Source organism: Aythya fuligula, chromosome Z (assembly GCF_009819795.1).
Source record: "Aythya fuligula isolate bAytFul2 chromosome Z, bAytFul2.pri, whole genome shotgun sequence".
NCBI lineage: Eukaryota > Metazoa > Chordata > Aves > Anseriformes > Anatidae > Aythya > Aythya fuligula.
The window spans coordinates 71,851,309-71,875,196 of record NC_045593.1 but is presented as its reverse complement, the minus strand read 5'-3'; the positions used below and the strand labels follow the sequence as shown (position 1 = coordinate 71,875,196).

At 42.4% G+C, this 23,888-nt stretch overlaps 1 protein-coding gene across 4 annotated transcripts in view; it reads right to left on the bottom strand.

Moving 5' to 3' along the window:
• The window catches only part of MOB3B (MOB kinase activator 3B), an 88,913-nt gene that overhangs the window by 42,264 nt on the left and 22,761 nt on the right, over nucleotides 1-23,888 (bottom strand). For 3 of the 4 annotated variants that reach the window (XM_032205927.1, XM_032205930.1, XM_032205928.1), the window contains exon 3: nucleotides 5,636-6,239. In XM_032205927.1, the coding sequence (XP_032061818.1) occupies nucleotides 5,636-6,053 (418 nt within the window). In that variant the 5' untranslated portion in view covers nucleotides 6,054-6,239. Of the gene's footprint in view, nucleotides 1-5,635; nucleotides 6,240-19,879; nucleotides 19,990-23,888 lie in introns of those variants that run through there. The other variant, XM_032205929.1, reaches the window with a different exon arrangement.

The following is a 23,888-nucleotide window of genomic DNA, read 5'->3' as shown; positions in this document are numbered from 1 at the left end:
TGATGGGTAGTAGCATGAATCTGGTATCATCCCAGCAAACCTCCCCATCCTGCCTTTCTCCAAGATAAAGTAATGTGCTATTAGCTGTTACTAGCAACAGACTGCTAAATGCATGCCCTGCCAGCTAAGTTAGGTCTGTAGCACAGGGTGGGGAAGAACATAATACTAGTGGTTGTAATGTAAGAGTTGGGGCAGAGAGCCTAATTTCAAAATTTCAGGTTGAGGTAGCCATTCAAAAACCACTTCTGGAAAATGGAGGAGGCAGTAAAAAATCACTTGGAAGGAACACCTCTGGAACACTTTGAAATCCACTAATCACTTAAAATTGCCTAATATTCCCCGTACTTCCTCTGACACAACGCACTTCCCCACCAGACAAATAGTGGAAAATCCAAACCGCCTATGCCTTTAATCCTCAGCAATTTTAGCCGAATGAAAAAAAAAAAAAAAAAAAAAAAAACTTGATTAAAACTGCACAGCAGGCTGCTGGACGATCTACGTCACTCCTTACTATTACCCCAAGTAATTAGCAGTGATTGGGGTTGAGGACTGGCTAGAGTACTCCTAAGATTCAGTCCCTATTCTTGGATAAGCAGAAAGCCTGGACCGATCGAGGCATTTTAGATTCCAGACAAAATCAGGGAATCAAATTGCTCCAAAGTATAATCAGTCAGTGAGAAAGTAATGCAATGCATAAAAGGCAAGATACTTATCTATCTATTAAATGATATGATTCACCACCCACATGGAGACAACACAATGCTTATCATCCTTCTTTGATGGTACTCTTGAAATGGCAGATCCATCTTCCTGTTTAGTTTACAGAACAGTATCTGTTACATCCTGAACCATGGGAATGGAAAAAAAGGGGAGAGAAGGAGGAGGTTCTGGCATATCAACTAATTTTAAAATATCTGTGTGTTATTTTCCAGGCCCGTATACTTCACGACTCCAAACCTTCTGAAAGGATAATTCTGCTGCTGCTATAACTTAGCCCTAACATACATACAAGCGTGTAACTCACACTGTTTCGTGACTACAGAAAAGCCTCAGCATGCAATAACCTACGTCTTGCTGAACCCTCTCTTTACTTCATTTGCACAAAAGATTACTTAGAGCTCTTGTAAGTACATACGACCCGTTCCCTTCAGCCCCAGCAAAGCTTTGTCTGAGATACATCAAGTTTTCAGCTGAAGTCTTAGACATTTTAAGAGCGTGCTGCCATTTTGAGAAGCCATAACCAGGCTACTTGATTACAGTAATTTAATACTTTTCAAATCCTACTCCACGCAAACTCTCCTAGCTTAGAAGTGATTTTGCGTTTTCATGTTCACGTTCTTGTTTATTTCTGCAGAACTCTGTCTTCTGTGCCCTCTTTGTACTTGAAGTTATGGACCTGGTGAAGAAGTCATGTGGTGACATTCTCCAGCCTGTGCTATGCCAGAGGTCACATCAAAGTAGATGAAGATAATAATCCCTCGTGGACTCTGTATCTGAGCATCTTCCCCAGAGACTCTTAAACAGGAAAAAAAACATCCCAGTTGCTCAGGAATCTAAACAAGAGAGAATTACTCCCAGTTTAAGCCTGCAACGCGGAGGAGGATAGGCTTTGTCATGTTTAGGAAGCAGGGCCTGAAGGGAGCACAGCAGCAGAGCGCTGCTTTACTTGTCAGCTCCTTCCCCCGACGCTGCCCAAGCCCACATGGTGAAAGCAGACAACTACAGTTCAATAAAGGCTGAAGCTGCCTCAAGGACTTACTGCTCCAAATGACTTCTTCAGCCTGCTTACCAAAGTGCACAGAGATAAAGTAGAAAAACACGGCTTGAGGCAACAGACTACAGAAGTCGTCCTTGTGACCCATGGAAATAAACCCCTTTAAAGGTGTTTAAATAGTGAGGTTCCTAGGTGCTTAGAAAAACACTTAGTATCATGGAAGGACAAAAGTTTATCCCAAAGCTAAACGAAACCCCAGCGTGCTATAAAAATCCATGCTGGGGCCTACCACTGAGAGCTTCACCAGAGTGACCTGAGCAGAGTGAAGTCTCCTCCGCCCTGCTCCTGAGGGGCAGCACAGGTCAGGGTGTGTGGCTGGCTTCATACAGAATGCGTTTCCAGAGCTGTCAGCTTCTTTAAATCCACTTAAAAATGGACAAAGGAAAGGGGGAATAATGGGAATAAGATGAGGGTCATCATCAGTGAAGTACCCCACAGGCTGTGAGTCTGTTTCCCAAAGACAGTCCTTTAAACTTTGCTTCAAGCAGAAATGCTCCTCATATTCAGCACCTGTTTTTGTCACCTTCACACAGCTCTGAACAGCTCCTCGGCTCCTGTAGCAGCCCCCTTTTCTCCTGCCACCAGTTCAGTATTGGCAGGAGAGCGGCTGGAGGAAGAGGCCCTTCACCAGCACGACTGGAGAAAGCAAGAGAGGAGCCGGAGCGCAGGAAGCAGGCAGGCTGGTGAGCGGCCACAGGCCAGAGGTTATGGTGCTGTTTACAAACACCGAGGGGCATTTGTGTTAAATACTGTATTCATAACAATTTATAACTCGACTGCATGTGGTTAGAAGAAAAAAAAAAAAAAAAAAAAAAAAAAGGAAAGGAAAGAAACAAAGCAAAAGCACAACAAGCTGGGCTACCCCCATCCCTCTTTAAGCAGTTCGCCAAAGGTATGTCAAATAAAAGAGGGCGATTTTCATAGGATTAGGCTGAGAAAAATGTGTACTAGTTTCTATGGACAGCTCCTATAAATCACTCTAGATCCCAAACTTATCTGCTAATGGAAAGGCCAGCTGAAATCCCATCCAGTGGACATACGCCTTTTCCAGAGGAATTCTCTGCAGGCCATATGCTGCAAAGATTTCAATGCAATAAATTAATCTCCTTAAGTTATAGCCAGATACTATGTTTTAATACTGACGTACTGTTAGTAATGGCATACCTACACCTGTTTTGTTTTGACTTTTGAGTATATCGCGTTTCAAGCTCTATTCCAACTACTTTGAAGAAGGAACAATCTTAATTTTCACCACCATTAATCTCTCTGAATGAAAGCAGAGGTCTGCATTAATGCTGAACGTAACAGCGACCCTGTGGTTGCATTTAACCCAAGGCTGCTGTGGAACAGGCAGGAACAAATGGTGTCCAGCGCCGTAACAAAGCTTCTCTCCCTGATCAATTGTGGAAGGCAGAGCATGTAACAATACACGTGCCGAGCTATTACATTTCATTCAGCTGCTTTACTCACGGTACGTGTACGGGCTGGTAGTACCATTTCCATTTTACAAGTAGGAAACCTGAAAGATTCCTTTGGAAGAAAAGCAGCTTACCCTGGAATGGGTCCCAGGCTCCCCAATGTCTTACCGGTTGAGGCTTCAGAATATTGTTTTTGTTGGGGATATCCTGATCCAAATATCCCTTTGACTATTTGTGTGCCTACTTAGGGACTTGCTGGGAGCAGAGGTACGCAGAACTCCAGATTGAACACGGTGTCCATCTCCTTCTCCTAAGATCTCAGGCCTCCCAAGCAATCATGCCAACAGTTTCACACCACAAATGGGTGAATCAGGAAGATAATGAGAAATGAATGGGCAGGTGGTCACCATGGTATCTGCAATAAAAGCTCAGGAGGAGTGGAAAGTGGAATACAGATGCAAATGCTGCCTCATGGAATACTGATTCAAAGGTTTTATGTAAAACATCTTTATGTGACTTTCCAGTCACTTTCACTTCTAACACAACCATGGCACAATCCAACACTCCACATCGGCTCAAGCAGTCTCTTCCTCTTCCCTGAGGCCAATTCGGGGGGGGGAGACAAAGACTTGTAACAGACATCAAGCATTCCTGTTTGTATCAGGGTCCAGCCCCATTGCAGAGACCACAACTCTGTTCCCTTCCTCAGTTTCACCAATCCACAACAGCAGTAGCTGCTGGGAAGAGAAAAATGGTAGAGGATATTTACTGATTCCTTCTTAAGCTTGCAAGAGATAAGAGATAAAAGTTTATCTAGATGTATCTTACTGAAAACATAAGGGGGAAGACACCAGACCTGAAAGCTTGTGCGCTGTATTTTGTTGTTGTTGTTGTTTCAATATGCCTGTGTGTTACTTGCTTACCATGCCCATGTTCAAGCCAGAGATATTTTCTGCATCTACAATCAGCAATAGCATAGAATGACCATGGAATACTCCAAGACCAAAACTTGGTATGACAAAAGCATGCAAAAAGACCAATGGAAGCAAAAACACTTAATTTCACTGCACCCTGACCTGCAGCCCCACCTTCAATTCCAAAATTCATTCATACCAAAGACACAAAAATAACAAATGCTTTAAGAAATCAAACTTATTTTTCACTATACAAAATAATATGGTGCTGCTTCCTGTGAAATCTCGCTTCTTGCTAAATTGGCAAAATATTATAAATCAGGCATAGCTACATCCTTCCTTCTACCTACTAGTTTAGAAAAGAGAAGGGATAAGGTATGGGAAGCAAACCACAAGTCTGGCCAAGCAAGCAGCAGCCAGGGCCAAGAATAAGGCATTTCAAAGGTTAAGAAAGATTACCAATACATGCAACCTCTTGATGTATCATCTCCTAACAATTAGCCAGAGGCTGTAACCACATAAACTGTAAAATATTCTGCTGAACTAATTTTAACATATAATTATTATTGTTTGTTACTGATCCAAGTATTTACATACCAGCTCACAATTCTGACAAATAGCTCCCAGTTTTTGCACTTGCAAAAAGTATATCAGGACTCATAAAATAAAACTGCTAAAGTTTACCTAATTACACTGACATTGCTAAGGCACAGCATCCTTTCTCATTACCTGCGGTCACATTAAAGATTTAGGCTCTCTACACTACACAATGCACCCTTCTGCAAAGTCCTCCTCATCCAGAGCAAACTATTCAGGCAAAGAGACTTGAACCTACTTGCCTACTCTTCAGAAAAACTAACTATAGTATTAAAAGGAAAGCTGTGCTGATCTTAACAGCTCCCTTCTCCAGGCTGTCTGCTGATACAGTTGGTAGGCTTTGCTATGGTTTATAGAAAATTACTGTTCTTAGAAACAGTAATTTGGAGAATAACTCACTTCCTAAATCAGCTTTTTTGGGTGTGAAGTCACAAGAGGGTGAGAGAGCAGAGTTCTCCCTATTCCTGACTCTCCACTACCTGGTGCTGCACAGCGCTGTACACGCTTCCAAGGGAAGATACCACTCTAATTAGGCTTTGCTTTCCATCCACGCTGCATCTGCTTAAGTGGACAGACAAAGCACAAAGCAATTCAAACTTGATTAGTAATAATACATTATTACTAATTAGTAATAATACATAATACAGTAATAATGAAATGTAGTCCACCTTTAACAATTGACCTGAGAAGCAGAAGCTTACTAGGGACAACAGGCTCAAACAAAAACCTTTTAGGCTACAAACCCCCCTGTTCCCCATATGTAGCAGCCATAATTAACACTTCATCCATTTCAGACTATTCTTGCAAAACTCTCCTGCTCACACTTGCTCTTTTAAAGGCTTGGATTATGCAGTCCCTAGAAGTGAGGTCAGGAAGGAAATGTGCTAAGTACACAGAATGAAACACAGTTTACGGTTCTTCCTTGCACTTACCCACACTTGTAGGAAATATATCCTCATTGTTGATTTGCACCTCAATCCAGTCCATGAGAAGATTCATATACTGGGGTGCTGGCAATGCTGTAGGCTTCTTGTACTTCATGTCATCCTGCCACCGGTACTCGTACTTAGGGCCTCCAGACATCACGGGGCAGGTCCTCTCTGTGCAGAACTCACAGATAGTTCCATAAATGAGGTTGATCCTGTTGAAGAAGTCAACAACGTGGACAGCTACCCAGTCATTTTGGTCTTCTCCGCTGGGCAACTGCACAGCTGCTTTCAAGTCCACACCTGAGTTCAGAGAGGCTTGTGCTCGTTTATGAAGCTCAAACCTCTGGGTTCCAGGTTCAAACTTGCGTTTTGGACGGAAAGTCTTATCCTTATTGAAGACTTGTTTGAGTGCTATGGACATGTCTGGTAATCTCCTGCTCTGCAGCAGATGGCAGAAAAGCACCGTTGAGATTTAATGCAAGTAACTGAAAAGAGTTGCTCCCTGTTACAGGTCTTCCAGGTTCTTTTCGTCACTGAAGTTTGTACCAGCTTCAAAGCCGTCTACTAGCTCTTCCACTTGAAAGCCTTCCCGAAAGGCTTCATGTCCCTAAGGATATGGAAACAATATATGTTAATGGTAAGCTCAAGTCTGGACCCATCCGTTTGTTACTGTAGTAATTATGAGCTGAAAAGCAAATTTAGAATCCAAAACAAGCCAGCCTTAAAAACTAGCCAATCCCTAACCTAAATTAAATGAGAAGCTTCATTTTATTCAAAGTATTAAGGAATTAACATCTCTGTCTTTTTAAAATATCTACACACACAAACGCTATTAAGTTATCATAAAGATGGGAATTAAAAGTATCTTGCATAATCTTACCATCTTTATACCATTTTTAAACCAACCCTTACATTTTGCTGTATTTTACAGTGATTGAACACCATACCTAATACATGTATAAAATTAGCAGACGAAATACCACGTGACTATTTAGAAGTCTTATCCAACTGTTCCCAAAGCGACAGATGGTATCTCTCAGCATTCACCATAGATTCAGTCCTCTTCCCCGTAGGAAAAAAAAAAAAAAACAATCCACGAGCAAGATTTCTCCATATTTGTTCTGTATTTTTAATTAATTGGCTATTTGTTCTGCAGACCTCACAGGATGTAGTTAGAGTGGAGCCTACCTACGGTATTGCACAGAAATAATTACTACATTCCACAGACCGGTACAGAGGTTGTTATCATTCTTGACCCACCCTCAGGAATTCAGCAGCGGTGTTAATTTTCCACTGAACTGCGTAAAATGATTAAAAAGCAATGGTGAAGCTGTCACTTTCTTTATAGCTCTATTCATCTTCTCCACAGGGGAATACTTGGCATAGTGGATCCATGACTCGATGCACAACAGTGCCAGCAGGTCAAGGGAAGGGATTGTCCTGCTCTGCTCTGTGCTAGTGTGGCATCACCTCAAGCATTGTGTGTGGTTTGGGGCAGTACAATATAAGAAAGACATAAAAGTGTTAGAGAGTGACCAAAGAAAGGCTAGAAGGGCTAGGTTAAGGGTCTAGAGGTCAAGGTGTATGAGGAGCAGCTGAGGTCCCTTGGTTTGTTCAGCCCTGAGCAGAGCAGGCTGAGGGGAGGCCTCATGGCGGCCTGCAGCTCCCTCAGGAGGGGAGCGGAGGGGCAGGCGCTGAGCTCTGCTCTCTGGGGACAGCGACAGGACCCGAGGGGACGGCACGGAGCTGGGGCAGGGGAGGGTCAGGCTAGGGGTTAGGGAAAGGGTCTGCACCCAGAGGGTGGTCTGGCACTGGGACAGGCTCCTCAGGGCAGTGGTCACGACACTGAGGTGCCAGAGTGCAAGAAGCATTTGGACAGTGCTGTCAGACATAGGGACTGGTTTTTGGGTGGTGCTGTGTGGAGCCAGGAGTTGGGACTCTGTGGTCCTTGTTGGTCCCTTCAAACTCAGAATACCCTAACTCCTTTAACAGCCAGCCTGATTGAAAAAAAGTAAATTACTGCTTTAGATCCTCGTTTCTTACACATACTCAGATGTGTAAGAGTATTAACATCAGTAAATGCAGACAATTAGTAGGTGATAGCATAGATAGGAGCTAGCTCAACAAGAATTTTGTTTTAGTATCAAAGGATTTACAATTAAAGACTCAGAGAGCAAACATTTCATGCTGTGCATTATTTAAGTTAAATAACACAATGTTTTACATTTGCACAGTTCTACAAAAATCATACCCTATCAGTGCATAATGAATACTCTCCAAGGGATTATGCGTGCTCCACTGTTTTCCCTAAAAGAAATCACATCCGTGAAAACTCTGCTAGGTTGTGTGTTGAAAGTACTGAATTATTCTGAAGACAGTTGCCCAAAGCTTTGCTGAGGGGCAAGAAAGAACTTGATAAAGGTACTTCTTTTTTCTTAAGCACCACAAGAAAGTTGCACATACCTAAGGAAAGAGAAATCTGATGTGCTAGACCCCATCTCCATGCAGTAGAACAAAAGCACCATGAAAAATACTCTCCCAAATGGCTGGAAGATTAGCATCCACTCAATTTAGCAGCAGGATGCAGCTAAATGAATCCAGCAGAGATGTGTTTGCTTCTCCTTTTACTGATGGCACATCTTTACACTGCCATGCAGAGATACTTCAATCATGAATTCATAAACAGCCATACTTTCAGTGCCAGCAAAATGTTAGACGTTCAGGGATGAACTCCATGCAGACCACTGTCAGATCTGACACAGTCCCTGACAGAGCGTTCAAGCACAGCGCAGAGGTGCTGAAACCTGATGAAGGTCAGGGAAAGACCTGAAATAAAGCTAACCTTGTAACAATTTAGTTAAGTGTCATTGGCAGGAGATGAGGGCACTTTAAAGAGACAACTTTTGCCCTACAGTTTGTTGTTTGTTGCTAAGACCTGAAACTTCCATCTCTCCAATTCTTAGAAGCTCTGTGTCTGTTTATTTAACGCCCTTTAAAAGGACTGGTGAGTACTGCTGCTCAGACCAAGCTGGTGAGCAGCACACTTTGAGATGGCATCAAGCCAAAGTCCCAGTCTGCAATAACGAGGATGCTAGCAGTGGAGCTTTACAGCTCAGGTAACTAATCTTTCTAGTCTGGCACTCTAATGTGGCCACTTGGATTCCCTTCCTCACCTGTAAACATTCACCATAATGTGACAGGAGTTTTTAACAGAAAGCTGAGCACCAAATAAAACTTGTCTTCAAAAGATATATTTTGAATCTCAGTACTCACTGCTGTTAAACCTTTTCCAAGAAAAACAGAAGGCACCATATTTTATAAGCTATTTTCTACTGAATATACAAACACAATCATATTAAATATGTTCACTCAGCACGCGTTCAGTAAGTTTGCAGAAAAACAATTAACAGACTGTTGTGGTTTAACCCAGCCGGCAGCTAAGCACCACACAGCCATTCGCTCACCCTCCCTCCTCCCTCTCTGGGATGGGGGAGAGAAACGGGAGAGTGAAGCCTGTGAGTTGAGATAAAGACAGTTTATTAACACAGGAAAATAATAACAACAACAATAATAATAAAAATAATGATGATAATAGTACTACTACTACTAATGCGTACAAAACAAGTGATGCACAATGCAATTGCTCACCACCTGCTGACCGATGCCCAGCCTAACTCTCAGTCTGCCGCCCTCCCCCCCCCCCCCCCCCCCCCCCCCCGGCTAGCCACCCCTATATATTGTTTAGTATGACCCCATATGGTATGGAATACCCTTTTGGCCAGTTTGGGTCAGCTGTACTGTGTCTGTCCCCTCCCAGCTCCTGCTGCACCCCCAGCCTGCCTGCCCACTGGCAGGACAGAGTGAGAAGCTGAAACGTCCTTGGCTTGGTGTAAGCACTACTCTGCAACAATTAAAACAGCATGTTATCAGCACTCTTCTCATCCTGAGCCAAAACATAGCACCCTACCAGCTCCTAGGAGGAAAATTCACTCTGTCCTAACTGAAACCAGGACATACACGAAACAAGAGATGAAGCGACCAAAACATTCACCAAACAACTCGTTATCTTGACTCTTTGTGTACCAAAGCTTGAGTCTTTTCTCTCTCTCTTAAAATGTCACAGAAGGCTGTGCAAAACTAGGGACATGTTACTGGCTTTCTCATATACTTTCACATACAAGACAGAAAAAAGTATGGTCTGAATTTGACAAAAATACCACAGCAAATCAGCCCTCTGAAATACTTTTGTGCATCTTGCTTCCTGAGGGTATTTGCTGTCTATTTAGCCCTGTTCTTCATTCAAAAACTAGCAGAAATGAATGAAGAAATAAAGAATTTTGAGACACCCCCTCACTGCTGAAACAGACGTCAATCTTGCAGGTTATACAATGCCCTTACTGCCCCCACTTAAGCAACCAGCTCAGTCAGGCATTTCTAAACAGTTACAAACAGCATTGCCAATACTTCAATGGAAGAAAGAAGCTTTCATTTTACTTACAAGGGACAAAAGAACAGTCTAAGCTTCAGCTTGTGGCTCAGCAGAGTACCTGATTTTCAGTGGAGATTCACTTTAGGTTTAGGCTCTTCAAAGACTTCAACTAATGGGAAAGCTGCAGCCACAGTCAAGGCTCTAAAAGCATCGTTACTGCTTAGGCAATAAAGTGCTGGTACTTAATAGCAGGATGGCCACTCCTCTGCTTTGGACTGAATCACTAAACCTTTGCAGAAACTCATGCACCATTAGACTTCCAACACCTTGCAGCACTGTGTTTGAATCAAGAACACGCAATGAGAGGTTTGTCATTCCATCATGGATCACATACTGTCAATTACAACTTTGTAGTGTTAGACGTATAAAGCAAAGCTATTGCTTCAAACTCATGCAGCATTATCAAAAGAAACTCATCAGATAACCTTAACAACAAGCAATGAGCAAAATTTCGTGATTTTTAAAGTACCAAGAATGTAACTTGGCTTGCCTGCCATCATTCTCACTTCCGTGACAATTTTAATCTGCAGAGAATGAGAAATATTCCCAGTTCCATTATCTGGTCTTGAAAGGGATACTTCATGACTAAATGCTCCTTGAAATCTATGGTAGAGTAGCATCCTCCTTCCACATAAAATTAAACGTGACTATTCCTGATGCATTTGGCACTGTTTCATGTTCAACTCTTCTCTCACACCACAGTAATGCCAGCAGAACTTCTGATCTGTACTAGTGTCAAAGGCCGTAGAAAATGGCTTCTGATCCCCTATGACAGATTCTAACTATACATATGGAGACCGTGTTCTGGATGCACTTCTGAACTATACATTTTTGGCTGTCCTGGTATGGGCACTGCAAATAGATAACTCCTTCTAACACTTCAGCTTCTCCTCTTTCCTCTCAGAGTAGTGTATTTGTGAAGAGGTGTGATAGTCACCTGCAGCTTTTCTTGAGTGCCTGTTCCATGGCATGAATGATGTAGTTTGGTGAATTCCTTTGTTGGCAAAGCCATGCCTGAGAATGGTTGCCCCAGATTTGGAGATGGTCTCAGAATAAAGAATTAGACCCACAAAATCTTCACGTGTGGTATCAGCACCACAGTAATCACTGTTGTCCCCAGCTTTATGTAGAAACATGCACATATGGAAATTTAGGCCACGCTCAGGGCAACTCAGCATAAACAGCAGGTATAGTAAGTCAGCACACGGAAATAATAAACCAGTCCTACCTACACAAATACCACACACACAGAAAAAAAGTAAAGCTTGATCACTGTCCTGTCTGAGTCACTAATGAGTTAAAAACCTACTACATCATTTCTTCATATACTTTCTATTAAATCATAGGTAATAACAACATTAAGTGACACACTGTGTACAAACACACGCCTTTCCTCACAGCACTCTAGTGAGCACTACACAGGTCTTAGAGGGCTGCTGGGAGTGTAGCTGGTACAATTCACGTTTTATTCATCAAGGAAGTGGAAAGATATGATCTCTCCAGCAACAGTGACACAGTAAGCTGTCTATCCAGCAAGACAGTCTGAAAATCAACTTTTCATCCACTTGTTTTTACATTTTTTCTTTCCAAAATGTAAGCCTTCATTCTGGGCACTTGCACTGCCTGGTTCAAAGACAGCTGAAGCCTGTAGAAAAGCACATATGAAATCAAAATCCCATTGAGCACAAACATTTTGTAGACTTCTCATGTTTGACTTCATATTTCACTATGCATTTTACTACAGCTACATTAGACATCACGGGCAACAAATATTTTAAATGTAGGAGCATGTATATACCAATGCTCCTTTTTGAGTGTACGCTTTCTCTAAATCCAGGCTCCTGTTTGAGAGCCAGTATTATAATAGATAATGAACAGGTTCTCTAACACACTTAAGTATGAAGAATTGAGTGAGCAAAGGCCTGTCTTGAAGTCTGAAAACACCTTTCCTATTTACACATCAAAAAGCATCCAAGTGAGTAGAAACAATAATATCCCCCGTATCTTATTTACATACTTAAATTTGTGCAATTCAGATAAGTTTTATCTGTAATCACAAGGAAAAAATGTAGCACAATCATGCTGTGCAACTTCATGATGAAAACTTCATGCAATGGAAAGAGTTTCCTCATGAACAAAAAGAAACACACACACACACACACACAAAACACCTTACCAACCTGTAACAGATTTGCGTTAGGGTTTTGGCAGAGTCAAAAGAGGAAGAAAAAAGGATCAAGGCAAATTTAGGTTACTGCAAAAATGATTCTTAAAAAGCACATACATGGGAACCAGATTCTGAAGCTTATTGTATCCTTTTTCTACATATTATCCTATTCTCAAGAGTCTTGCAAACTTCATTTTTGAACTCCAAAGTATTGTAAGTCTCAGAAGTAAACAGAAAAGCATAAACAATGACTTTGTTTTCCAGGTGCTCACTTGCATAGCTTCTCCATGGTTTCTACAGCAAAAGCTTTCAGGAAGAGCCAACATTATTAAAGAAAAAAATGTCCTGCTGCAGCTTTTGTCCATGGTTTGTGTTATTTACCTGGAGACATAGAGCATTTTAATTAATACACAAAATAACAACAGAAAATGGTAGCATGCAGTGAAAGAAGTTAACTGATGCTTGAGGACAATAATTTGCTTATGATAACAGAGGTTCCAGCAGCTTTAGAGGAAGTTGCAGTTTGGCTTAATGTCCTTCTCACAAAAGGATTCCTGTGGTTTCTTCACTTCTCTCTAAAGGTACCAGGATTACCTTGCATTAATCCTTATATGATAACTGCAAGAACAACACTGAGGCTTCAGGGTTCTCGGGTGGAAAGCGCAGACTGCGAAGTCAAAGAAATCAAAGGGCTGGCACACCTCTGCTATGAAGACAGGCTGAGGGAGTCGGGGTTGTGTAGTCTAGAGAACAGAAGAGAGATGTCATTGCAGCCTTCCAGTACCTGAAGGGGGCCTACAGGAAAGATGGGGAGAGACTTCTTACAAGGGCAAGTAGTGATAAGACAAGGAGTGATGGCTTTATACTGAAAGAGGGGAGAATTAGATTAGATGTAAGGAAGAAATTCTTTACTGTGGGGGTGGTGAGGCGCTGGCTCTGGTTGCCCAGATAAGCAAGCTGTGGATGCCCCATCCCTGGAGGTGTTCAAGACCAGGCTGGATGGGGCCTTGAGCAAACTGGTCTGGTGGGAGGTGTCCCTGCCCATGGCAGGGGGGTTGAACAAAATGATCTTTAAGGTCTCTTCCAGCCCAAACTGCTCTGTGAAAAATCTTCTGTGAAAAGTCTTCCTAAAGTCAGAAACATTTCCCAGATATAGCAACATCCATTTGACATGCAATAGCTAGCCTTTGTGCATGGAGAGACAAAAGGAGCAAGTACTTTCCTGGTACTACTAAAAACTACAACTGTAAAATATCACAGAAAACAATATAAAGAGTATTTTAATAACTGAGGTGTCCAGGTTCAATGAAATGAATATAAATGAGTTTTGACCTGATTCTTACCTTGTTTAGAGCAGTAACTTCTTTCCTGTCCCTCCTCTACCTCATTTCTAAGCTATAATATCAGAAGGGAAAGCAAAATAGAATGGATACCTGTCTATAAATGCTGTGTCCTTCAAAAATGCACATACTCCTATAACATTTGACAAACAGGAATTTCATTGGATCAGCTTCTGCCTGAAAATCTAACCTAAACTAGTACAGTGGCAACATTTGATAACGGGAACAGAATCATGCTTTATGCTTCCAAGAAACTACAGAGATTTTCACAGGGATTAAATTAAAAAAAAATACAGAACAGGGTCAGTCCCTCTGTTGTGGCTGAGTAGCAATGGCTCACACAGGGGTGAGCAGACATACATCTTAGGTGTAAACTTCATTGCACAAATGAAGTAGGCTTTTCACTATGAGGAAATATTTTTCTGTTTTAACAGGGCACTCACTTCTCAACCGGTATCAGTCTTTTATGAGTATAACAGGACTTACATCCCATCTGAAGATCTAAAGAGGTACAATTTAAGGTGAATTTGAAAAGTTCTCTCTCAGAATTACAGTACAGAAACTGCAAAATGTTCATGGTTTAGATTACACTGAAGATTACCCCGTTCCTGTCATTCAGGAACTCAAGGGCTTCTACAGACTGATATTCATGCATGGGTATTACTGTAATTTCTTTCTGAAAAGTTCTGTCCTACCTCAACACTCTCTCTCACGTTACTCCTTACCATGCCTTCTATGATACCTGGCCCTGATGCTTACATTCCCTTGCAGGACCTACGTGAGACCAAGAACTAAACCACACTCATTGAAGAGACCAGTGATTTTTCATCCCAGTCAATTTATTTGATCCTCTGTTTGGCTATATAGCACAGAGAAGAGGACAGCACGAAGCAAGGTCTGTGGAGGGCAGAGGCTGGGACAGATGGGACAAGAGGGAGTACCTTTTTAGCCACAGCCACTTCAGTGAATCACAGCGTTTACCACTGCCATCTCAGACCTCCCCAGCCCTTAAAGCAGGTAGGGAACTCCCTTTAGCTCAGGCAACTACTGAGGTTGAATTTTGACAGGCTGACAGATCACACAGGGAAGAATTCAGTTCTGACAGTCCCTTCCAATGCTGTTTTTTGGATACACATCCAGGTTCTTCCAGTTCTCTTCTTGGTTCACAGGCTTCAACTGGTCTGAGCTGTGGCTAGCGTGCTTACAAGCACTGCCACGAAACCACATGCTCTGTAAGTACACAAACAGCCTCTGCTTTCAGTTACCAAGTGCTTGTGACCTGCTACCTCCTTCCACCACTAAACAAAACTAAGCCTGTACACATGCAAGTGCGTGGTTTGACCAGCTGGTCCTATAACCACTGCTCTTGTAAACACTTACCTCACCAGTGGATTGCGTGGTTGGGCTGACTTACCGTGGTAGGAGCAGCAACAGAACCAGCTCACTAACCCTGCTTATGCCAAAACCTTTTGGTTTCTGTGGATGGAGTCCTTACCACAACAGGGTGCTGTTCTTACACCTCTGTAGCATGTTATTGCAGAATTTGCTGCGACAGGGAACTGTTATAATCCTTCATTCCTTTAGAAATATTGACAGGACTGGTGAAAGATGTAAGAAAAATATAGCAGCGTTGAGAGAAGAGATACAAATTGAACTATTTGGTGATTCTTTATGATAATACACATCTGTCTCCTTCAGTTTGCTTAATTTCTGACTCCAACCAGTTTCAACTATGCTGCAGTCAGTAGGAGCTCTGACACCGACTAAATAGAGGTAAAATTTTACTTTTACTCTCTGAACGCTCTCCCTTGAGAGGAGAATAAGAACTCATTAAACTATGGTTTAACTTCATAAATCTCTTTGTCCTGTTCAGCTTAACTTGCTCCTTAATCTACATTCTGGCTTTTCAAAGCACTGGCACAACCAGGTATACAGAGCTAAAATATGAGTTCCTGCTCACCCCTACACTCTAAGGCCATCCACGCAATTCCCAAACACAAAAGCCTAAAACCTGAGCTTTAATGTGAATCCACTGAAGTCTACTTAAAAAATGTGCATGTCCGGTCACGTGAGTGATAGGGAACAGCAAAACACGCACATGCAAAAATGTTCCAGCGGTCTGAGATCTGAACTCAGGGCCTCACTCTTGTCGTTCATGTACAGGTTAAGCAGAGGTCCTTCTGTACATGGCAGGACAGCAGCTTATCTGCTAGCAGTAAGCAGTTTATCCCCTGAGACTTCAAGCTCCCTACTCTGCCTCCACTGGCCAAGCTTGTTATTTTTGGTCCAAGACTTAGTTTCTGGAAACCACATATATGTTCAAGAAAAAAAAAAGTCTAAATCATACATTCCATCTCACAGTGTCATTTCAATTGAAACCACTCATTTTCATGCAGAGAAACAGAGATACAAATGCAAAGTCATGTTACGTACACTACACCGGCCAACACAAATAACTAAGGCTCTGCTGACAAAACAGGGCTTCCTGTAACCATATATGCTGAAAAACAGATGCAACATCTGTTTGACATCCATTCAGACTCTTTAGCCTTAGTCTGGCTTCTTCCTAGCGAAGCTCGAGTTGACGGGCTCAGGGTGGACAGGGGAGAGGCAGGTTGGTGACAGGGAGCCTCAGCAGCAGCCCCACGCAGCTCGGGATTTCAGAGATGTCTTCCACAGCACACATCTGCCAGCAGCATCAGCCAGCGTGCTGCACACTTTGTTAAAGACACTGATAACTCTCAAGACAGCATAGCGATCTTGCATGAAAAGCAATTACCCTTAACACCATGACGCTGAGCCAAAATTTGCCCAAAACCACGTGGGAATTAGTGACTGAGGTGAAGCCTGACCCCATGCAGCCCCTCAGCTGGACCTCCACGAACCCAAAACTGAGTGTGCCTGCTGTGGGCACTAAGAACTGCAGTAAGAAGACAGCAATAGTAGCTTCACTATTAACCACAGGGAGGGGGGAGTTATTTGTCTTTATAAAGCAGCGTGAGCCCAGGCAAAACACACAGTTCTTTACAAACAGAGAAATACAAAAATGATACCTTAATTGCAAATATTTAAATTATTTACGCCATAAGTCTAAAATCTTGTCCTGAAGCGCACATTCAGCAGCCGTAGGGACCAATCCACTGACTTTAATGCACAGCTCTGCATAACTATCAGAAGAGCTAAGTAAGAAAGATCAGAAATCTTTGTTTCCCGTGGCTTGGATCAAAGCACCCGATGTATGGTGGGGTAGTGAGAGTGGCAGCAACTACAGTTAATTATGGACATTTTCAAACTCAGACCAAAAAGACTTAGCGTCGAGGTATTCCTACTCGTGTCTTTTGAAGAATACAAAAGATTTCACAGATCTAAGAGAGATGATTTTGCAAGCCAAGGGTCTGGTGGTCTGGTACTTTGCAACATGGCAAGTCCTGCTGTGCTACAAAAGCACGTAATCACGAAGCACAGCCTTTGCAGTTGGTAGTAGGGTCACGGATGTCTGGTTGTGTGATCCCTGCTTTCAAAATTCAGCAAAATGCATTATCCACAGTGTTGATTTGTATCTTGGTCTTAACTCGCAGGACTAAACTGACTTGAAGGCTGAAGAAATTTTTTCTGCAGAGGACTGTTCTGATCACCACCCTGCAATTTTACCGTGTTCAACCGTATCATTTGGTCAAAATGACCTACTATTATGCACAGAGGGTAAAACACAGAATCAGCTAAATATACGCATCCCCATAAACCAGAGTAGGAACAGAATACCTGGGACGAGGTAGTCATCCACACTCCAGTGCCCTAAGTCTGTAATTTGCAGGATTCACTTGTTTAAAAACAAAAACAGTGCTTTCTTTGCCATCCAGGAGACCAGAGAGATAATGTGAGTGAGTAAGTGAAGTCAGAGACACAATCTATTGAACACTTACTATTGGAAAGAAACCTGAGTATAATAACTACCTCCTCTGAGGACAGCCTTAGTCCTCTCCAATTCACGATGATACATCTGTTGCTGTAACAAGGATTGCTCATTGCAACAGAGAAAACATAAGCTGAAAACGTCCTTCAGTGCAGTTTAGCAGAGCCTAAGTAGCCCGGACTATACTAACTGCATAGATCTGCAAGAACCACCAGACAAGAGGATAAAGCACCAACTCCAGGGCAGCCACGCACCAGCAGTAAGTTGTAGCAGACACCGAAGGAACTGCCCTCTTCCCCCTACACTCCCAAGAAGCTTCTAGTTTATGGTGCTACTTTATCTCTCCAGCAAACTAAACTACTGAAGATTTCAAAGCCTTTTCTCTGCCACTGCATACTGCTTAATCCATATTGTGCTCCAGAAGCCACTCAACACGGCAAACAAAACTTACACTCACCAGCTGATCTGGAAGGAGAGTTTCAGTGGTTTCCTAATTAGCCCCCATGGTAAGCAGTTTATATGCAGAAGCACAGCATTTAATTATTCTTTACAGTCTGGTTTTGTGGTCAGATCAACCATCATCCGGTACTAGCTCTCAGACTGGTTTTCATGTTTCCCTAAACAGTTTTGTACTCTGTAGTACGCCGCTTCCAGCCACGTACAGACAGCTTTACTGTGAGACCCACAGGACCAGTCTCTCAACAGGTACAAAAAGAGGAAAACTTCCTTCCCTGCAAAACAAGCATCTGGCTTCTCGCAGCAAGGTGCCCACAGCTGTTGCCAGCAAGTACTCAATGCTACAGAAAGAAGGGGAACAAAAATCATTACTTACACAACATGGAAAAATGACCAGCGAGGGAGGGTTAGGATGGGTCCTTTCCCGACCACGATAACAAGCAGTTTACTCTGAAGCAGAATAATTGATTACTCGTTGGGGTCTGTGTGGCTGCAGCAGACAGCTAACAGCGAAAGCACAGCTGACGGTCACCGAAGGGCAGCAGTTGAAGGACTCCAGTCTGAGCTACAGCCTTTCTCTGCCTGGCACGGCTCAGTTCACCTCTAAGTAAGAACTGATTGCTGATTTAATTAAAAATTGGTCTGTAAAGCTTGCACAGTTTTAAAGTGGGAGTTGTCAAGGTGGCTGAGCTTCCTCCTACAGAACTAGTTTATGCAGCGTGTTTCGCACACCATAATTTCAGTACCTCCCACACAAAATCTGACCAGGAAAAAAGAAAACATCATAGCTTCCCATTTCGACTTGTAGACTTGTATGTAGTACATACGGTGATTCAGAAGCAAGGTCTCCATCTGTCTTGCGACCCAGTCACAGCAACTCCATTACAGACACTTATTTGCTGATATAACTCCAAAATTTTAGTAGGGAGGTTCTGTGGTCAGTTTCATAATGAACCCACAAACTTTTCAGGTGGTTTTCTGTCACACCTCATGCCATGACCTCAAATCTCATAAAGCAGGGCTCTCTGCCAGACAGGAGGGTTCAGAGAGAACTGCTACACGGTATTTAAGTCCTGGCACTTTTCCCTAAGGGATGGTAGGTGCTGGGGACCCTGTATCACAGGAGAGGATGTACTGTCAAACACATCCAAACTGATGGATAGTTACAGTGGTTGTAGCAGTGGAGGAATTCACATCACCTCTAATAAATCAGTGAAAACATATAGACACAACCTGCACATCTGAACAGTCTCATTCTCTCAAAATAAGATTTCATAAGACTCACACATTCATATAACCCTTAAGATGTCAGAGGCTGGTGCAAAGTAATTATACTAAAAAACTCAGAAGACCTCTGAAGAGAGAAAACAGGCTCTGTGAGTTTAGAGCAGGAAAGCCACCAAAATACATGGTATAAAGCCATACACTCGATACCTGACAGACGCTCTGACAATGGGTCTTTTGTCTTCATTAACAACTCCCTCACAATTTGGGAATTGGCACTTGATTATCCACTGATATTGTGCAGCTGAAAAAAAAATATTTAAAATACTCCCTGCCAACATACCAGGAAGGCTGCAAGATAAATTTTTTGCAGGTAATTTGGATAACCATACATAAAACTTAGGATGTACATTCAGGTTAATTGCATCTAACTGAAGAACATCTACTAGAGAACATCCTCCTAAAAAGATCATTCATGGCTTGATCTTAAAAGGTAATTAGCAACTGAGGTTTCTACCCTACCCAAGCCCACTCCTCACTTTAGTAAAGTCTTCTAGGTGGGAAGCACTTGAATCAGAAACATGCTTTTCATCTGTTCATCTAGACCATGGCTTAGTTAACAGGACTTGCCTCACACCACAATATGAACAAGAGTTACCTGTTACACTGCTGAATGTGTCCATGCCCAAGTTCTGCACCTCTTTTCCTCTCCCTCTTACATCCTGTCAGACCCATACATCCTGCAACATACAGAAAATGGTTCCTTTTCTTTTTTTTTTCCATTATGGAGATTTTTTCACAATGGAGATTTATTTTTTTTCCACTATAATAGTTAGCAATTCTGCTACATGTCTTTATTGTATTTAATATTTTAATTTATTGGTTAGAATTTTGAAGAGTCTTTAGCATTTCTGAGAATGCTGCTTATGTTCACATGCAGGTTAGCACCAGTAATTTATTTCTAAACTGGCAGCAAGCCAGGACAAGCTTACTCCAACTGCCCTTTAGGATGCCGTCGTCATTCTGGTTGCTACATAAATAAGTGGTTAGGAAACAGGATTGCTACCTTGCAATTGCTATTCTTTATCCCATTTCAATCACATCTTCTGCCATCCACACATCCCATATATTATGGTTTTGATCCAATCCCAGATCATTTGATTAAACCCAGCTGTAGCGCACGCAGTATCTGCCATCAGGTAGGAAGAAGCCATCATCATTTTTGAGGCAGCAATCACCGCAGATCCCAAGAGCAATCCCAAATAACAACACATCTACTCTCTGAGAAGTATGCCACCCAGGTGATTAACAGAGAAGACTGAATTCCTGTCCCACCACAGCTGGGACAGAAGCCCAAGTTTCCTTGTGCTTTTTTTCATCTTCTTCTCCCCTTCTCCCAAGTGTTTCCTGCATTCACGTTCACTACTGCACCATGCACTGGCTCGAATGCCAGCTAAACAGCAATTTAGAAGGCTGACAGGAGGCACTAAAGCAAATGCTGCTGGCTACACCCTGTTTTATCTCTGAGTTTCTAGCCCAGGGTTCAACTAAAGAAAATAACTAGGCAAATGTACAAAAAAAGTGTAAACCACCCCCAATTGCTGCTCTTGGTATCACCATGTTCAGGCAAGTTCAATTATTAAATTACTGCACGTGTGTGGGTGTACATACAATTAGGGAAGTATTCTTCTTGCACACTTCCTGTTTTAAGAACAGGACAACCTATCACAAATTATACAGCCTGCGAGACCAGAGCCTATCACCCCATCCTTCTCTGTTTGCTCTAAAATAAAGCAAGATTAGCTCCATTTATGTCAGAGACACACTGATGTGGCACTCCCGAGAATTCAGGACAAAAACCACCACTCTGAGATTTGTTCTTTAACATACCCACTGAAGGTAACGTGAAAGATGCAGTGTAAATAATACATAAATTTAGTGAACACGATCACTATAAAGGAACATGATAAATGAAAGGAGAAAAAACTTCAAGTACCAACTATATCAGTTACAATTAAATGGGAATATTTACTATGGCTGGGAAAATAGGATTTTCCCAGCTCTGGAAATCATCACCACTCTTCAGTTTGTTTCAGCTCCAACTATTTGTTTTTTTTAGAACAAATACAAACAACAGTATTGTACTTTCCAGTACTTACTGAAAGAAAGAAAACTAGTGAAAACAACAGGCAACACTGAAATGGTCTGAAAGTTACAAGAGAAGCTAACTTGCAATACAAATACACATTCAAATTCAGGTACCTTTTTGACCTGGATTGCACACAGGAGTTAAAACCAAGCTTACAGCAGTACAACGATCACACTGGTAAGTTTCAACACAAGATGATGGGTAACTCAGATGTCCATCCAGAAACAATACCTGCCCAACACACTTTAAGCCAAATGAAATAATAACCCCCAGGACTCCCCCAGAATAGCTGCCACCCATGGTAGGCCGGACACACAAAACTCTTGCTTGTTGACAGCACTCTTTGGATATCCTGATTCACATTTCATCCGTGTGGCAGAGATCCTGCATCCAGAGTGTGAAACAGCATAACTCCATACCTAACAGCTCCTCACACAGAAGAGATTTCAGCATACGGTTGCTAGAAGATATGGGGTAACACTTGCTTCTCGCATCACTATTGTTGGGACTGTAGGATTCGTGGTTTATTACCGTTTATTGCAGTATCAGGCAGATGTTAAGGAACAGCTCCACTGAAAAAAAATGCAGGAAACATTACATCAAGAACTACACTTCTTGTGTCTTCGGACTTAGTCATGTTTCTGTTCCTGGAGCACCACCAGGCAGACAGGTCCATGTGGGTACCCAAGGACCAGCAAGTAGCCTCAGATGGAAGAGGTCCTGGGGACTCAATGGCTAAGCCAAGAGCTGTGTCTGCGTGCACGGGTACTGGGACAGCTGAGAAAAGGGGATCTCTGTGGGAAACACTACATCTCAGTTCATTCTTTCAGGCCTCAGCATCTCCAAAAACTGAAACAACCCCTGCTGTTACCCTGCTCTCTGCTTTGAGCTGAAACACTGGCACTCACACAGATGATCTTCAGGAATAAACCTGCAGTAAAAACACATTTTCACTTAAGCTATACTTGTTCTAAGCAGAGCATAAGAACTGAGGTGTGCCTTGACGAGACAGGTGTAATAAGGAGCACAGAATAGCACAAAACTGTGCTAGAAATGCATAAATTTACCCCATAATCAAATTAACACATTTCCTAAAGTAAAGCAGCAGCCTTTTTTTGTAGGAAACATGTTTCCATTTAAGTTCTGTGATTCAGATTTAAAATCCAGTCTCTATGCCAGTTTTTGCAGATTATCAGTCATACCCTGCTATCATAGCCATACGCATTCACTCGTGTTTACAGATCAGAAACAAACACCTGCCAACATTGCAATTCACTACTTTAAATCTTGTGAACTTGAGTCTTAAAAACGCTTGAAAAACAGCTTTTACATCAGGTAAAATATACTGGACCATCGTATACTCCTTCCTTTAGTTTAACTAATGAAACAAGACTAACCTGTCTAAAGAGACACTTAGCCTCTATCATTAAGAACAGCATAAATTGTGTTGAATTTAATACTAATGCCTCATAGTATTACAGCAGCAATATGAATGGTGATCAGGACATAATTAAACCCTGGAATTTACAAGCGGCAGGGTGACATGAACAACATGATAATATACTATCTATCAGCTTAATTTACTGCATAGCTGAGCACAAGCCTATATTAAGGGCAACTAATGGCCTTGCCTTAGAAATCTAATAATTACAAATAATAACTCACCAATTCCACCCTTCTGGACTGAACATCAGATTATATGGCATAATAAACAATCACACATTAAATAAGCGCATGAAAAAAAATCCTGATGAGCAATTCGAGCAACTCCCAGCTACCTATCAGAGCTGATGGGGTGGTAGGGAGTGAACCACCTATGCCCCTCAATTGACATTGCCTAAACCAGGCTAAACTCTGACAGGGCTTAGGACTGAGCAAGTTTGGACTGTATGACTTACTGGGACAACACAGGTCCTCCAGGGCAGACAAGCACATCCTGATCAGCTATGCCTTGCTCAGCACCGATGCCTCCTTGCTGCACGTCCTGGTTGGCACCAGGACATGTGGTGCAGCTGCACCACGCTCATCAGAGTGCTTGAGCTGGGGAGCTCTTCTGGCCCTCCTGTGTGCTTGGTCCAGCTCATCAATGCCCTGTCCAAGAACATCGGTGACACTAGCATGGATACGTGGACTAGTCTGGTAGGGGAAAGCTGCCACCGCTGTGACTGACAACATGGCAGAAGTTTCAGCTTTCAGATCATGTGTGGGTCACTGCCATAGCCAAGTGCATAAAGCCAGTGAATTCATTGCTCTTGGGAGGAGTGTAAGGCAGCGGTAAGATGTAATGGAATTTGGGATGGAATTCAGATGTCCAAATGGAGGTATTTCTGGTGTAGACTTCAGCAAGTTGGTTCTTGCCTAAACTTCCATCATAGTTAACGGAGTAAAACTCATTTCTACAACATGACTCACCTCATTTTAGACACCCAAATTTCATCAGATACATCAAACTTAAAAGTGATCACCGGCCTCCCCTGACAATAAAAGTATCCTAAGGCAATCAGCTCAGATGTGCAAG